This window comes from Monodon monoceros, unplaced genomic scaffold (assembly GCF_005190385.1).
Source record: "Monodon monoceros isolate NGI ecotype Baffin Bay Population unplaced genomic scaffold, NGI_Narwhal_1 Super_Scaffold_13, whole genome shotgun sequence".
Classification (NCBI taxonomy): domain Eukaryota; kingdom Metazoa; phylum Chordata; class Mammalia; order Artiodactyla; family Monodontidae; genus Monodon; species Monodon monoceros.
This window is the reverse complement of record NW_021703769.1, coordinates 18,214,354-18,232,602: the sequence shown is the minus strand read 5'-3', so window position 1 is coordinate 18,232,602 and position 18,249 is coordinate 18,214,354. Positions and strand designations below refer to the sequence as shown.

At 39.8% G+C, this 18,249-nt stretch overlaps 1 protein-coding gene across 4 annotated transcripts in view; it reads right to left on the bottom strand.

Annotated features, from left to right (window-relative positions):
- Positions 1–18,249, bottom strand: part of CHD6 (chromodomain helicase DNA binding protein 6) — a 211,721-nt gene that overhangs the window by 73,900 nt on the left and 119,572 nt on the right. For all 4 annotated transcript variants that reach the window (XM_029221761.1, XM_029221758.1, XM_029221759.1 and 1 more), the window contains 7 exons: positions 18,095–18,229; positions 14,326–14,447; positions 12,832–13,075; positions 11,462–11,638; positions 10,645–10,788; positions 7,441–7,696; positions 6,442–6,652 (listed from right to left, as the gene is read on the bottom strand). In XM_029221761.1, the coding sequence (XP_029077594.1) occupies positions 6,442–6,652; positions 7,441–7,696; positions 10,645–10,788; positions 11,462–11,638; positions 12,832–13,075; positions 14,326–14,447; positions 18,095–18,229 (1,289 nt within the window). The remainder of the gene's footprint in view (positions 1–6,441; positions 6,653–7,440; positions 7,697–10,644; positions 10,789–11,461; positions 11,639–12,831; positions 13,076–14,325; positions 14,448–18,094; positions 18,230–18,249) is intronic.

The following is an 18,249-nucleotide window of genomic DNA, read 5'->3' as shown; positions in this document are numbered from 1 at the left end:
GAAGCCACCGCAATGAGAAGCCCGCACACCACAACGAAGAGTAGCCCTCGCTCACCACAATTAGAGAAAGCCTGTACACAGCAACGAAGATCCAATGCAGCCAAAAATAAATAAATAAATATATAAAAAAAGAAAAGAATAATTCTGAACAATTCTGAAGTTCATCTGTAATAATATATGAGCAAAGGAATAGAAATATTGATCAAAAGATAGAAAGGGGGCTTCCCTCGTGGCACAGTGGTTGAGAGTCTGCCTGCCGATGCAGGGGACATGGGTTCGTGCCCCAGTCTGGGAAGATCCCACACGCTGCGGAGCAGCTGGGCCCGTGAGCCCAGAGCCTGTACTCCGCAACGGGAGAGGCCACAACAGTGAGAGGCCCGTGTACAGCAAAAAAAAAAAAAAAGAATAGAAAGGTTACATACACACCCAGCAAACATCTCAATATATTTTATGCATACTGTCTTATATGAATGGGGGAAAAGATGGACTATTTAATAAACAAACAATCAAAAATATTTGGGAATAAATTAGATTAGACCCCCATTATATGCCCTCTACCAAAATTGTAGAAGGACTGAAGACTGAAATATAAAAAATAAAATAAATCAAAGAAGTCCAATTAAAATTATGAGTTATCATGTACATTTAATTCTTTTATCTCCTCAAATGTCTAGAAAAATGATAGGGAAAGGGATTTTTTAAAAAATGCATAATAATGCCTTCCCCCCAAAAAAACCTACAAACAGAACAGGAGAAAATTCTGGGACTTGGAAAGTAAACCAAGTGATAATTGATTTGAAGAAAGCAGAATCCCAGGTGAGAAATAACCTAATTCAATATGGCAGAATATCCAAAGGGATCAGGCATTGGTGGCACCAGGTATCCCTGAAAGTGGAGATACAGAAAGTCTAAAAACAAGGGAACTAACTGGTTGAATATCTGTTGAAGTATCTGTTAGCCTATCCATCACCCACCCCAGTGCTGAGAGGATAAAAAAGACCTGTACCTCCCTCTACCTTAGGAGACACCACACAGTTAAAGGCAGAGGTACCATACTAAAAAAGGGAAGAGAAGCAGAGATCTTGAGACCTCCCTACCTCTCTCCACCCCTTCCCCACAGTCAGCTCCCAGTTCAATCAAGTTCCCACCCTCTGGACAGGAGAGAGGAAGAAAAACATCCCAAAGCACTGACACTGGAGGCTCCCTGATGAAATGGTCCAGCTAGACGGACAGTGTTCACAGATGGAGAATAAGGTAGCCAAGAAGCTGGCCCACATGCCCAGAGCTTCTAATCTCTGGATAGTGCCTACCATCTGGCAGCCAAAACCAGACATCTGAGGAAAGCCTCTGACCTTTGAGGCTTTGCTTCTGGTGTGGAGGGGCAAGGTCTTAACACATCAATCCTCCAGTAAACAACAACCACAAAATCTGGGCAAAATACAAAAACAAAACAAATGAACAGAAAAACCTATCTGAGGGCACCAGAGGGTTAAGGAAAGCAGGCAGATTTTGGAGAGAAACAGGAAATTGTGGTTTTGGCCAGACAGAAGCCGGAGTTACGGCAAAGGTGCAGGGCAGCTATAAATCTTGATGAGAAGCCACTATCTTTCTGACCAGAGGCAGCAAGAGAAGGAGTCTGGGGCAACCAGGACTGCCAGAGGGTGAGAGGGGACTGCCAGAAAGTAAAGAGATGGTGAACCCCACACACCGGGTATAAACTCTTTCTAAGTCTCTGGTGGACCTCTGACCCACACATGCTTGGGGCAGACTGAAAGTAGTCTGAGCTGAGATTGGAGCTGCTACCTACCAGAGATGCTGACAGCATTTGCATTTTGAGACTCACCTCCTTAACTGCCTCCAAATAAAAACCATCAACATCATCATAGCAATATAACAGAATCCTGAATCTCCACAACACAATATTCACAATGTCCAGGGGAAACATGACCCATTCTTAAAGGGAAAGACAACAGATATCAAACCTAAGAGGTTTTAATTAACAGACAAGAACTTTAAAAGCAGCTCTTATAATTATGTTCAGTGAAGTAAAGAAATGTACATATAATGACTGAAAAGATAGGAAATTGCAGCAATGAAACAAAACATCACACTAAGAAACAAATAGAAATCTTAGAACTAAAATAGAATCTCTAAAATAAAGAAAGCAATGGATGGGCTTAATAAGCATGATGGAAATGACAGACAAAAGAGTCAGTGAACTTGAAGACAGACAAAACAAGAGAGAGAAAAAGGACTGAAAAAAAAAAAAAAACAGAACAGAGCCTATGGACCTGTGAGACAATATCTAAAGGTCAAACATACAGGTAATTGGAGTCTCACAGAGCAACAAGAAAATAGGGCAAAAGGAAAAAAGAGAAATCAAAGAACTACTGACCTAAAGCTTTCCAAACTTGATGAAAGATCTACATTATAAATTTAAGAAGGTCAGTGAACTCTGCACAGGATGAATTTCACACATCAGTCAAACTGCTGCAGATCGAAAATTAAAAGAAAATCTTAGTCGTCAGGGTGAAACAATACATTATATACAAGGGAACAGCCACTTAAATGACTATAAAACTCCTCATCAGAAATCATGGGGGTGAGAACACAATAGAGTAACTTCGAAGTGCTGAAAGGAGGGGGAAAAAAGCTAACCCAGAATTCTACTATGGAAGACAGAGACATAAAAAGAAAAATTTGACTTGAGAAAACAGACACTGTAGGAAGATTGTAAAAAATCTATCATCATTAACCTCAGAATGACAAAACACTGCACCTGTGTGATAACCAGCTGAGTGCTACAAAGACTGAAAAATTACAGAAGAAAACTAGGAAATTAAAAATATAATTACACAGTGAAAATCTAGGGATTAAAGTTGGAAGACAGAATAAAGGTATTCTACCAGAGGTACAGCAAAATATAATGAGATGGAAAGTAGAGAAAAGAGAAAATTAGGTGATCAGACCAGAAGGTCTGACATGAATAACAGGAGTTTCACAAAGAGGAAACAAAACAGAAAGAAATAATGAAAGATAAAATACAAGAAAATCCCCCAGAACTGAAGGAACATAATTTCAAATGGGAAAGACCTACAAAGCATCCAGTTCAACAGACACCATACAAAACCCAGTTCATTGTCAGATTTCACAGGACTGGGACAAAGAGGGTATATCAAAGCTTCTAAACAGAAAAAACATGTCACATACACAGACCAGGAATTGGAAGGGCTGTGAACCTCTCAACAATCCTGGAAGCTAGAAGACAGTGAACTAACATCTTCAAAATTCTGTAGGAAAGTGATTTCTGACCTAGTACCTCAAACTCAACCAAACTACTGCTCAAGAATGAGAGTAAACTGAAAACATTCTGACAAAGTCTCAAATTCACTTATCATTCACCCTTTCTCAGAAGCTCCCAAAAGAGGTACATGGGATCCACCAACAAGATTTGACTCAAGAGGGAAGGAAAGAAACTTGTCAGTGTGATAAAGGAAGAGAGATCACAGATGGCAACTGTGCACTAGGCAGGAAGGGTAACTGCCCAGAGAGGAGAAGACAGAAGGTCCTGGGAGAGACGGCTCAGACACGAAACTGATGTGCTTGAACGTAACAAGAGGAGATGCAGACAACCAGAGTAAATTTTGGAGCTGAATTATAATAAGTATATTTAAAAATATGCACCGAATAAAAAATAATTTTTAGCTTCAGGGAAAAATAAAAATTGTGCAAGAAAGAAACAGTAAACAGCATACTACATGGCTGAGCTATAACTCAGCATTTACATAAATCATAATAAACACTGAATATTAATTTAACCCAAAGTATTGCATGGCAGGTTGGGAAGATGAGAGGATAGGAGTTGCACATGTGGTAATTACGAGGGGCAGTGAAAAAAGGGAAATATTCATCTTCCATAGTGAGAACAGATAATACTTAAAACGGAAAAAAAAAATTACAACTACTAACATTACTTAGAGATATAGCTATAAATACCAAAAGAAATAGCATAAGGAGTTTAAAGTAAATGCTTCAGGCGGGGGGAAACTGGGGGTATGTGGTGGTATCAGGAAATGCTATTTTTCATAGGTCTAATAGAATAATTTGGCTCTTTAAATTATGTGCATGTATAACTTTGAAGAAAATTTAAAAACTAAATCAAAAAGAGAAAAGTAATGATGATATTAAAGTCAGAAGACCCTGCTGGGTGCAGAGCTGGGGTAAAGAAGCCATAAGAGAGTGAAAAGAAAATACTTCAGAATACTGCATAGTTGAGAGGTGGGGGAAGCCTTTTTAAGCATATTAATTTAAGCATAAATAAGTACTTAAGTTTATTTAAAGCTGTTTTAAGACTGAGAGATTTGACTATTATAAAATTTAAAACTTCTAAGAATAAAATAAACAAACAAAAACCCATAGCCATAAAGAAAAAGTCAAGAACAACACTGGGGAAGTATCTGCACCATATTCTTAAGTAAACAAGCCATTCTTATAAATTAATAAACAAAAAGGTAAAGAGTAACAAAAAAATGGAGAAAGAACATGAATAAAGCAATGCACAAAAAGAGAAATATAAACAGCTAATAAATATGAAACTGTCATTAATAATCAGAAATACAAATTAAAACAAGAGACCATAATTTTGGCTTACTGAATCAGCAAAGACTAAAATGCAAAAACAGTACTGATCAGAGTATGAAAAAAAAGTCATTCTCATACACCATTAAAAGACACAGTAAAAATGTCTTTCTAGAGGGTGTTTTGGAAATATGTATTAAATGCTTTTTAAAATATACATCATAATGTATTCTAAGGAAACAACTGGAAACGTTCACAATGAATGCAAAACGATATTCACAGAGTTCCTTAAAATGCTGAAAAACTGAAAACAACCTATAAGACAGAGTATCATGCAGATCATCAAAACTATGTTGTAGAAGAAGAATTAAAGAAAAAAGTTCATAATATGTTAAATAAAAAGGTGAGTTACAAAGCAGAATGTAAAATACGATCCCAATTCAAACAAATCAACAACAATAAATATATGTATGCACAAAGGAAAAAAGACTAAAAAGATAAACGCCCAAGTGTGAATGGAAACTTCGAGCAGGTGGTGGTATTATAACAGGTCCCTATTTTCAAGAAAAACTGTAATTTTTAGACAATTTGAAAACAAAAATAACCAATAAATGATAAGGAAAAATAGCATATAAGGGAGCTAAATAAAGACATCTGAACTTAGCAAAAGTCTGTTCATTACACTATTACTCATTTTGGGGGATCTTTAATAAAAACTGCAAACTAGTAGTTGCATACATTCTGAAGAGTGAGATAATATATTTACATAAGAAGCAAGTGTTCTGGTAATTCATATATAGCGAATTTATAAAATATGAAACTGCTTTCTAGTTTCAATATATTCTTCAAAGAAAAAAACAATGTAAGTCTCAAGAATTCCTAACCTAAAGATCTCCACTACAGGGCTCTGAGAAATTCTTTTATTGCCTAATCCGATTTTGGAGAATTATTTATGTAATATTAAATGTCAGCACACCCCATAGTTAAACTGGTCGTTTCCTTTAATATTTTTCTATAAATTACATGTCATAAGGACAAACAGACTCTTTAAGGAGCAGAACATTTAACAAAACAGAGATTTGCTATGATGACTATATAAAAATAAGGATGTCCTTTAAACCTAGCAATGCCTTGGCTAATAGTTTCTAAGATCTGGAGAAGTCTTTATGATTAAGAGTAAATTTTAAAAATCCATTTGCCATTCGGATGATTGATGTATCCCAATGACTGGAAATGGAAGGTACAGTGTATAATGTAACAAATGTAGTACTCATATAGACTCCAAACAACCCACATAACACCCCAGGCTTTTCACCTGCATGAGTAATGGAACTTAGGTTCAAGGAATTACAGGAGTATGAACAAAAAAATACGTTGGGATGCCATAGTGAGTGTATCATAAAACTTTAGAGCGTTTGCTAAGACATAAAACACCCCCAAGTTCTTTTTCTGGCAGTTGTCAGCTTGTGCCCTCCTTTCAGCGACTTGATATAGTGATGCTGTCCAGGGTGTATTTTTCTCATCATTATTAAGGGAAAAAAACAACAACATTATTTTCTTAACCTTCTGTAATGCTAACTGAACTGTTTCTTCCAACTAAAGAGAATATAAATAAACATGTAAAATTTATTTTTTAAGCAAAGCAAGGGCTCCACATCATAGGCTAGGAAATTCACTCTAGACAGTTAAAACGGGTCAAAACATTCTACTCTGAATTTTAGTCAATCTTTATGAGAAGATTTCTTATGTCTCTTTTTTAATGCTTTTTTCTTGTTAAAACATAATTTTTGAATGAATCAAAAAGGCACCAAAGAAAAGGAACTGCTTGCAGTGCTTGATGCACAGCTTTGACACAAGGCTCACCTTCTCTGGATGAGATAATCTTCCAGGATGTCGAGACAGCGCACCATCTGGGAGAAGATGAGTACTTTGTGGCCGCCAGCAATCAGCTTAGGGAGCAGTTTATCAATCAGCACCAGCTTCCCTGCTGCCTGAATCATGGCCTGCAGCTGAAAGTCGGGGGCATCAGGGCTGTGGGTTTTCCGGAAGTCCTCCAGAATTTTCTCCTCTGCCCCTGAAAAAGAATGGAACAAAACTATTCTCTGAACAAACTATAAGAGTAATAGCTACCCTCTGCTTGACAGAGCCTAGAAAAAAATGAAATGAATTCTTAGGTCCCAAACCAACAGTCCAGTGAGGCAATGCTGTGTGTCCATCCCATGCCCTCAGCAGAGGGCTCTACAGGCAGCAGGGCTGCCCTGCAGAGAACACAGGTGCTCTGCTTTCCTTGGAAGTCCGACCAAGGAGAGGAAGGATCTGAAATACCAAGCTGACTTAGGCAAGTGAAGAAACCTTCAGAGAAAGCTGACAAAAAGACATACCTCTTGTACCATAAAAGCTTGGGATCAGTAAATCCAAGCCATATTTTGATTTAAAATTTTATAAAAAGTTTTATTGTAAAATAAAAAAAAAAAACTTCCAACACATTCTCTACTCAGTACAGTTAACTGTTAAATTCCCCGCAGAGAGTTTTAATCTCATTGCACCATGATCATTTTTTCAATGAAGTAACACATCTCCTTGCACCAAAGTGGCAAGTGTAGACTAGACCGCAGGTACACAAAGGACAGCAGGCTGACAACTGATATCCACCTTCTGATGGGCAGAGAACTGGGAGAGGTAGGCTCAAAACAGGGCTCTGTACACTCACTGGCCAGACTGCTTAGGCAGACCCATCAACCTCTTTGAACCTCAGTTTAATACTCTGTAAAAAGGTCAGAATACACACCCTGGCATTCCATGGGAACTTGATAACATTAGACTGTTGGCGATCAAGATGCCTGCCCCATGTCCCCCACTCACCGTTGATCAGGTAGGGGTGGTTACAGCACTTCCTCAGCTCCATCATGGTGTTGATGAGATTGGGCATGTTGTGCTGATTGGCCCCCTTGGTCAGGAAGGAAAAGTTCTTCTCCAGGATGGCGCGGTAGTACTTCTTCTGGATATTGGTCAGCTCTACTTCGATGATCGTCTCTTGTTTGGGAGCAAGGTTCTTTTCCACGTCATCTTTCAGCCGCCGAAGCATCATTGGTTTGAGGATAGACTGCAGTTTCTTCACCTGTCCAGGAAAATGAGACCTGTTCACCTGCCCCAATCCCGATTCAATAACCGTTACTGGGGTATTCCAACATTCACTACAATCTCTTGAGCATCGAATCATAGTACTGTGGCAGCAGGTTAAATGAAAGATCATGCCTGATCCCTGAACATGACGAGCTTATAATAGGACTGAAGGGAAAAAAGGGATCTGGTTTTAATTCCCAAGTAATTACTGAGAACCTATGTTGCAACCTTACAAGATACAAAGGGAGAAAGATACAAAGACAGGACCTCTTCTGGATGGAGAAAACAAACCTCTCTCTCTCACACGCACACTTGTGCAGCAATTACCTGAAGAATATTTTAAGCCACGTTAGAAGGTACAAGTGATACCTTACAAAGGGAAGATGCTGAAAGAACAAAGTGAGAGGCAGACGGAATCTGGGGGTGGGCAACATGGATGAAGGTGGTCAAAAGGTACAAACTTCCAGTTATAAAATAAATAAGTCCTGGGGATGTAACGTACAGCAAGGTGACTCTAGTTAGTAATACTATATTGTATATTTGAAATATACAAGAGAATAGACCTTAAGACCTCTCATCACTAGAAAAAAGAAGTTACGTATGTATGGTGATGGATGTTAACTCGATTTATTGTGGTGATCACTTTATAATATATACTACATATACTGAATCATCATGCCATACATCCGAAACTAATATAATGTTGTTGTCATTTACATCAAATTAAAAAAAGAAAAAGCAGCAGAGGCAATCTGGAAATGGATTCCTCCTACATCTAAATAACGACAGCAGCAAACAAGTTTGGGGGTAGCAATATGTAGAGCATTAATGTGGTAAGGTGACACCTCCCACTCCATCATGCAAGCTGTCATCTCAGGGGCACTTTGAGCCTGATCATATGCTTTGCTATGATTTGTCTGTTCTTCTCCTAACAGTCCAGGCCTGGACAGCAGATCTCTGCGCACTTGACCGCACTGGCACGGGGACTTGCTCACTCTCCCAAGAAGAGGGCAGAGAAGGGATTCAAAGTCAAGGCACCTGAGTTCACCCTGAGCTAAAACATGATAGCAATAAGATTAATCCTGGTGGGAAAATAAGAGAAAAGGCAAGTGCAAAAGATCTAGTTTCAAGTCATAAAGAGCTGTTCAAAAATTTCAGAAGGGGTAGATTCTGCAGAAATAAATTGTGAGCTGTACCAATGCTTCCCGATGAAATATAAAGTGATTTACAGAGAGTGATTTAGAAGAGTTACTTCCTGGAGCAGGTTTTAAACAATGATGAATATGCTTTACTTTTTAACCAGATATACAGACAGTTGGTGCCGTTTTTGTGGTTTGCTCCTAACTAACCCCAATCTTAAATCTAATCCATTTAATGAATGCTTTGTTTTAGCAATCATGGTACTTAGGAATGTAATCCCCCAAATGGATAAGGAATTACTATGTAAGAACCCAAAGAGGAGAGACACAGCTAGGTAATCGTTAAAGACAGGGACAAATGCCAATCTGCCACATGCTGGATTCAGCTTTTGCCCTTCACTTGGTTCATACCTTGAATCATTTAGAGTATACTACATGCCAGACACTGTGCTGGTCAATACAACAAACACAACTTTGCAGAAGATGTGGGCCTTGTCCTCAAGGAGGTCATTGTCTAGGAAGAAGAAAAAATGCATACCACAAAATAAGTGCAATGGGAGAAGAGGATGCATTTCTAATGGTCCAAAAATGGAGAGAGGGTTGGAGCTGGCTTTTGAAAGATCAATAGATACTGCAAATGTCGAGAAGTGGAATTAAGTTTGATTATTCACTGCTCTCAAAGTCTGACTCGCCACAGAAGTAGAAACAAACAGACTGGGACCACAGAGTGTACTCCTGATTTCTCTGTTAGTGAAATTCCCAAACCTTCTCAGTTCCCAAATTCTCGGCCCCAACCCACTCTCACACCATTGCTAGATTAATTTAGCAGAACTAATTATTCTTGCAATCAAAGCCCTGCACTGCTTCTCTAATGCTTACCAAACCCTTCAACCTGTCTTTCAAGATCTTCCCACAATGTATCGCTAAACTCCTCCGGCTTCATACTCCTCAGTTCATCCACCCTGTTTCCAGCTCAACCCAGATGATTCCCAACTACTGCATAAATTCCATGGCTGATTATGATTATTTTTTTCCTATGCAAAGCAGTCATCATCTCTCTCTCTCTGCCTACTGAAAACTTACTCACCCTTAAAAGTCTATTCTCAAATTATACTTTCTCCATGAAGTCGTTCTTAATTTCCAAACAGATGTGACCTTTCTCGCCTTTAAAAGTCCTCAGCTCTATTAACTGTTCCTCTTGCGGCATTTAAACTTGTCTGCCTTATTTCTGCAATGTCCAGTTGAGATTTCTACCCATAGTAGATAGACTGGTTTGTTTTGAAACAGCTTTGAGTCTAATAAGCTAGACGCAGGACCAGATCTTTGAAAACAGGACATTTAGTTGATTTGGACAAAACTGGACTTGCCCACTACTCTAGTGTACACACCTGCCTTCTTTTCCTCACTACCTGTGTATTTTGTTGCACTCAAGAAAATGAGCCTGGAAACATGTTGCAGGTGATGGAGGAGGGATGAAGGATGAAGAAGGCAGAGGAGGAGGGAAGCAAGCCCCTGAGGCCAGAGCTATGAACAAAATCACTGAACTTACATATGAGATCAGTGAAGGCAGGAGGCCGGATATAAGGCATTTTGGATGTTGATTCATTTATCCTTTGGAGTAATAAGAACTGCTAATAATCAGTTTATCCTCTTCAACATAAACAAATGAAATAAAGGAGGCAATGCTCATTTTACAAGGGATGTGAGAACTTGCTAACTCCTGTCCCCATGGTGACTTGTTTTTGCCTTGATGGTGAAGGTCATTACCACATTGTCTCCTCAAATCCTTCAGGCTCCTATTTACCTGCTCCTCTGTTTTCAGATCTCCAAACTCCTCCAAGAAAGCAGTCTCTGAAGGAAACTGTGACGGCTCCAGGAAGTTGAGCAGACTGAAGAGCTCCTCCACCGAGTTCTGCAAGGGCGTCCCTGTGAGCAGTACCTTGTGTTCCTGCATGGATTCACAGCACGGGATGAACAGGGTCTGAACCACCAAAACAGCAGGTTTTGGTGGGAAAATGACGCCAGGGCATTCTGGGCTTTACTGGCGGCAATTCTGTTTTGCCAGATGATGATACTTCATCATCAATATAGGAAAGAGGCAGAGGTTGGTTATAACACATGTGACTCGACAGAACAAGTGTGACAACATCAATAAACAGATCAACCTTCCTTTCACATCCCTGAGCCCAGGAGCAATTTCACGTTAGTTAAAGCACCCATTCATTCATCCATTCATTCATTTGATATTATGGAGTGCCTGCCTGCCACAGACTGGGCACTGTGCCAAGGAGTAATGTTGAAGGCCATCACCTTTGGTACCAGATCATTCAGGGACCTGGAAACAAGCCAAAACATCTTACATTTCCAGGTCACAAATTTCATGGTATTTAAGATTTCCCTGGGTCCCTCTGGGAATCAGTCTGTGGCAAAGGCCAAATTGTTGACCCAGTTCATAACAAAAACATTTTGCTTCCTGCACCATCAGAGCCATAGTGGGCAAAAAGAAAATCTAGGGTGAGCAGACTGTGCACAAGTAAGCTGCATGCAGATGGCTAAGGAATGCTTCCTCTACTGTGAACAGAAGGGGCCTGTGTTTATGCAAAGAGCTTGCCAACTCTCACCAGGGCCATGAGCTTCAGGCCCTCCAGAAGTTTGCAGTTCCTATTCTTCAATCTGTGGGCTTCATCAATGATCACACAGCTCCAGTGAATCTTCTTCAGCTCTGGGCAGTCTGCCAGGATCATCTCAAATGTTGTAATGACGACATGGAACTTGAAGACTCCTGACAGCGGGTTTCCCTAAGGATGACAGAACCAAAGACAAAGCTTTACGCAGAGCCAGAGAATCCAGCTACTGGGTTACCAGCTGGGTTGGAGGAGGCAACACTATAAATGCTAGGACCCAGGTGAGAGCCAATAAGCACTTCTTCCTCAGTTGACAAGAGAGAGAATACGACAATGAACCAGCTATTTAGACAAGAGAGAAACCCCATTACATCAATGAAACAAAAGCAAGAGAGCACGTACCCTCACAAAAGTGAGACAGAGGAGCCATGTGGAAGGCCGGAAAGGAAGCTTTTTATTTATCTACTTGTCACGATAAGGAGAGCAGATGAGTGCTGATTCACACACTCCCAGCCAGAAGCTGGTCTATGCATAGCTGGGATGCCCAAGGAAACCCTCTCTGCTACTTTTCAGGTAAAATTAATTTCACCTTGTAACTTGGGTTCTAGAACAGATTCGACATCATGATCCTGATTCACCCAGGACAAGTGCTACCAGGCAGGACACACCTTTGTCTTTCAGCCTGTCTTAGTGCTACCATCGCTTTAAAAAGCAGAGCTTCATCACGTTACAGCACGTCTTAAATTTCTTCTCAGTGTCTCCTCCTGCTGTCTGTGAAACCTCTGGGGTGAGCGCTGCCTTTCCTCTGAGTTCATTTAATTTTCACCTTATTTATAAAAACCAGTGCTCCGAACAAACATACAAGGATACTCAGCAAAGTGAGATGTTCAAAAACAAAAATGTCTTAAAAAATTCTATTGTGCCTTTAACCATTTGTTTTCTCTTCATCCTTCCACATCAGATCTGTTAACCTTCTCTCTCTCTCCAAACTCCCTGGCTGAGAATCCTTCCTTTGTACACGAATTCCTCCGCTCACTTTCTTCACTGAGCACGTAACAACTCAGATAAAACCTTCTGCAGGTAAAAGCAACTTCGTGAGCCAACCAAGAAGCCAAGCTTTCCGTGTCCTAAAGAGCCTCTGGTATATGTCAGAGTGGAAAGCATGCCCTCCAGTTCTGTGTTTTATCACAAATTAAATTACCAGGAAGGAGTAAGAAGTCTACCGCAATAAACATGTGACTACAGAGTAAGCCAACAGTAACCCAATGCAGGGCATTAAACCCTGGAAGACAAGGGACGGAAAGGCTGTTTTGAACCATGACGTCAGAAAGCTGTCCCCAGGTCTCTGTGCCTGGTGGAGGTCTCACCTGTGCATCTCGGTACACCATCTCATACTGCTGAATCATCTGCCTGCTGATCTGGCTGCCGTGGTACACGATGGCATTCATCTCTGTCCACGTCCGGAACTCCCGCTCCCAGTTAGTGATGGTGGAGAGCGGGGCAATGATGAGGAAAGGGCCGTGGATTCCCCTGAGGAATATTTCTGAAAGGAATGTGATGGACTGGATGGTTTTCCCTAGGCCCATCTCATCAGCCAAAATGCAGTTTTTTCTGCAGAGTAAGAAACACAGATACTTCATCATCAATATAGGAAGGAGGCAGAGGTTGGTTATAAATAAAAAGATACTTCAGAAGCGTACCTTGACCTGTAAGGTCATCAGTGAAGGTTTTATCAGCATTTTCCAGAGATACAACGGAAGCAACTTTCTATTATCATTGTTCACACCCTGCCTACTTCCAAAAAGGAACTATTGCAACTTGTGAGAAAATACGTGAAATAGGTCCATTTAAATATAAACTAAAAATACCAAAAATTAAAATAATACTGAAACAAGGAGAAAAAAAAAATGCCTCAAATCTAAGCCAGTTTCTCTACCTGACAAACTTCATGGAAGCCAAGGCAAAAACAGAAACATAAGTTGCATGATTCTCATTGTCTATTACTTGCGTTATCAAAGGACAAACTTTTAACCCACATACTAAGTTCCGTATCAAGAATTAAAAACGCTGGTCTCTTGTGGTGATCCAGAATCATGGACTGCACACAGCTGTGACCCTGGAAGAGTGTGACCCCTGTCCGGTCTTGCTCCTTACTGTACAGGTGGGCAACCCCAGACCTGGAGTGTCTGAGTGAGCTGTGCCCTGACTCACACTGTGAACAGGTGGCAGAGACAAGGCTAGAACACAGGTCTCCAGAGTTTCAGCTTGGTGTGTTGTTCCACTACATATTGTCTTTAAAAATCAACACCGGGGGTACACTCTAGAATGTTAAGAAAAATCTCAACTCATCTTTCTCAAATTTCATCTGTTTCATTTAGATTCTGATAGGAACTAAAGCACAGAGCTGAAAACTGAGTATTACAAGTCTAGGCCACCCATGGTTCATAAACAAGTAGCAGAGTCGGGGCTAGAATCCAGATCCATTCCCCTTTAGAGCCAACTTTTGCTGAAGACTGGGAGATAAAAAACAGTTTTAAAGGATCTCTTGGGTTTTGTTTCATCGAGGTTGGGCCCAACCTTTTGGTTAGACTGGCAAAGAAAAAAAAAAGGACAAAGTCAGTGATGTCTAAAGATCATTCCTCTTGGTTGGAGAAACCAAACCAAACCAAACCAAATCTGACATAAAAAATAAAGTCCTGGTATGCCTGATGTGCAAAGATCACCACTAAACCAGTGGCTCCGACGCACTCCCTTGCCGCTCTGCTATTGCTACTCCACGCGGGTTAAGCCCACAATCTTCCAGGCACAAACATCTGGTAGAAACATCATCCCTGAAGACAGGACCGGTTCTGGTTCCGCACCTGTTATACCAGTTAAAAAGAAGCCAGTTCATCCCCTCCAGCTGGTACTCCCGGAGCTGGTTACTGTTCTTATACTCTCGAGACTTCTCAAGTTTCTGCCAGGAGTCTGAGGCAGGTCGCTCCTAGGGAAGGAGAGCAGAGAGCACAAGACACAGAGAATGATGCTTCAGGAGCAAAATGTGCAGAGGGACACAGGGCAATGATGGGGAAGGTGGTAAATCTCAAACGTTGTCCTACAGCTGGCTGCAAACTGCAGCTACTATCTTCTGACTAACGAGCCAGTCCTGTATTTTCTAGATTTCAGCAGATTAAACTAAGAACACCTCTATAAAATTTGCAAGCAATTAATGAAGAAGAGAAACAGACCCACCTAAAATCTTGATAAGTATTATACTGCTTTATTGAGACTCTCAGAAATCACTCCCACTTACATTTTAATTTCCCTACAAGCCAGTATTAGTCAGGTTTTTTAGTTTTCTATAGACAGAATTTTTTTTTGTTGTTTGTCCTTGTGGTATCAGCTCAGGAAAGTACACTGGGTCAAATATTTTGTTGATTAGTTTCTAGAGTAAAGCCCAAAGCCTATATAATCAAAACTGTAAATTCCTTAAATTCACCATGAACATAATAGCAATCTTATTATTTTATTTTCCCATATGAAACACCAATTTCTAAATGTAATTGATCTTTATTGATATGAAATGCCATTTTTACCATATAAGTTCTAATATATCCAGGGAGCTTTATCTAGTCTTCATTCTGTCCTACTGCACTGTCTCTTATTGCAATAAAACCACACTTTTGAATTACTGCAGGTTTATATCTGATGGCGAATTATTTTTCAAAAATGTCTTGGCTATTCTGTCTTATTTAGTGTTCTGTATAACTGTAGAATCAATTTCAAATTCCCTTAAAATTCTTTTGGAATTTTGATTAATCTGGGGAAAATTTTAATTTTAATTTTTAGGTATTAAGTCTTCCCACCTAAAAATTTTGTTTATTTATATTATTTGGACATAGACTTGATTATTTTGCTTCTAGACAAATTGAGCCCCTAAGTTAACACTTCAAGGTCTTAAAAATAAAAATTTTTAGCTATGCCTATAGTTATATAAATGAGAATTTTGAGATTTAGCTTTTCTAACAGCAATTGTAGTCTTTGGTAGTTCTACTTTGGAGTATTACAATAAAGTTTACTCCTGAAATATGCCATTAACTAAAACGAAGCCTTCCACTTGTGAAATTTAATAAAATATCCCCAATCATTTCATATCACTGATATTTGGAGATAAGTGTAATCTGTCCAATCCGTTCAGACCACTGAAAGTGTGGTCTTTCAGAAACTTACATACCACAACTTACCTACAAAATTACTATAGCTGTAGTTAGGCTAAGCCCCTTGAAATAGAACTCTGTTGAATATTACTATCAGCACATAGGCACAGGTGTTTTTAGAAATAAAGGGGAAAATAATTTATTATGTCAAAAAATTAATTTTAAAGAGAAAGCTCTTAAGCAAAGATATTCCTATAGAAACTCTCTTGCTCTGTTCCCTTAAAGAAATTACATTCTTCTCAACCTATAGGAATCATTCAGCCTGGATTCCCGAAGTCCATGTAACTCATTTTAATGGCACTCTACTCTACTAGATACTATGGGGAGACTTCCTGGAATGTTCCTCATCTCTAGTGACTGAAGTGGCTCACTCCTAGCATTGCAGATTTCTACTTTGCTGCCTTGGTAGCGCTCCTGATGTAGAGGCATCACGCTCTAACCCAGTCACTCCTCTGGGTTTTCCCTCTTTCTCCAGTGCTAAAGATTTTAGTTTTACATCACCATTGACATGACCAGCCATCTAAGGATAAGGCTTGAAATCAGCTAGAAATTCCCGATGCCTAGTCTGGTTGGCTCCTAAGTGGTACAGACTACAGCAAGTAACTTACCCCAAGGCCCCACAACCTTTAGTGGCTACTATTAAATTCAGAAGAGAACTGATTCTTGGAGTCTCCAAGGTGGGTCTTGACTATTAAATGACTGCTACTCTCTTTGCACAATCGTTACTGACACTCATTTCTTGCTCTCCCAAAATTCCATATCTGACCTACATGTGACCAATTTTTTACCAAAAAGCTTTTAGTGATGGAATGTCCTACTCATCAAGACTGGTAGGGTTATCTCTAAACTTCAAAGCCCAGGATAAGATCCCTTAAAAAAAAAAAAAAATTATTCAGTTAAAGTATCATTTGGAGCCAGCCCTTCTCTTAAAACATAAAAAGACAACTTTAATTATATTTTGAGCTACCATTCCAATTTAGGATGAGAAAAATTTCAAAACATACCTTCTAAATGAGAGAACAAATAAATTAGAAACCAAAAGAGACAGGTGTGAAATGATCTCATAGTTCATTGAGAGATGAGGAGGACAGAAGCATCACAACAGCAAAGAAGGAAAGAAAAAGGGAAACTGACTGAAAACACTTGCATTCATATTCTTGCCAAGCGCATGTAGTCAGTCTGAAGAAATAAGTGGGATTCAGGCTGAGAGAGTAAGAATCTTGATTACTTCTAGATGATAACTTAGAATTAGCTTCACAATGAAATTCTCTCTACTCTCTGCTCCCCCACTGGTTAGCTTCTGCTTTGGGCCACATGCCCCAATTAGCCTGGTGCCATATTTGTCCTGCACACACATGCTTCTTCCGTCAGCCTGTGAGCTCCTGGGGCAGGGCCTGGACCTACTTTCTTACTCTGTCCCACACAAGAATCAACCTACAGCAGGTGCTTAGTAAATGACTAACAAATTGAATTTTAAATGGACAACTGTTATAGGAGAGGGTTGAGAGAAAAATTCATTAATCAATAATGTAGACAAACACTGTAAAATACACAGGTTTTTAATCACAGTTCCACATCTCAAGATACCTCTATACCCTTCAGAGCCAAGAAACAAAAGCAAAACTGCTTTTGGATGGACTCCGACAGGGATCTAAGTTCAGTGTCAAAGTCTTGCCTTTGAAGTCCCAACTTTCCCAGTGATATATATAAAAACAACAATAAGGAACTGCATAAGAGTTTTTCATATAAAAATAGTGATTTAAAAAAAAATAGAAAATGATCATTCCAGTCTATAGTTATATTCTTTCACAGCTCTGATTCTTTTCCCAAGTTAGTCACATCTTAACTGGGCTCTATCCCAATTCTGCCTCCTCTGACATTTTTGCAGCTTGGTGGTAATAATCCAGAATCAGAAAAACAAACCAATTCAACAAAAACGTACTGAAAACCTATGTTTTCTCTGCAAAGTCCCAGCGATCTATAGAGAAAGGACAGTTCTTCCCTGTAAGAATATTCCACTTGAGTAAAGGCAAAGGATAAAACTGAAGAAAAGAGATCACCAATGGAGCAAGGGATAAGAAACAGGAACAAGAAAGATGCTAACAACTTACTGAGCTTCTTTCCCAAGCCAGGCATTTCTCACCTTCTATCTTACTGACTCCATCTGACAGCCATACACCAAGAAATCAAAGCTCATAGCCAAGCTTCTGAAATGTGACATACATCAAAGTAGAGCCGGATGTAAAGCTGACCTGAGTGCTAGCAAAGTGTGATGTGGGAGAAACACACCCTGAACCGCAGTTTCAATGGGAATGACCAATGATAAGACACCACAGAAACCACTCAGGAGAACAGCCCAGGGGACACCCAGGATTGCCAAGCTCCTAAAATCACATGTTACAAGAGGCGCTGAACAGTGACATGGGTACATTACCACGTGCTTAACTTCAGGGAGAACTTGCAGAGATTCGAATTCTTTAACTTTCGCAGGATCCACATCTTCCTCCAGTTCCCATGTACTTTCTTCGTAAGGCAGTGAGCACCACTTCACCAGGTAATGCGTCACTTCCTAGTGCGAAATGGGAGAGA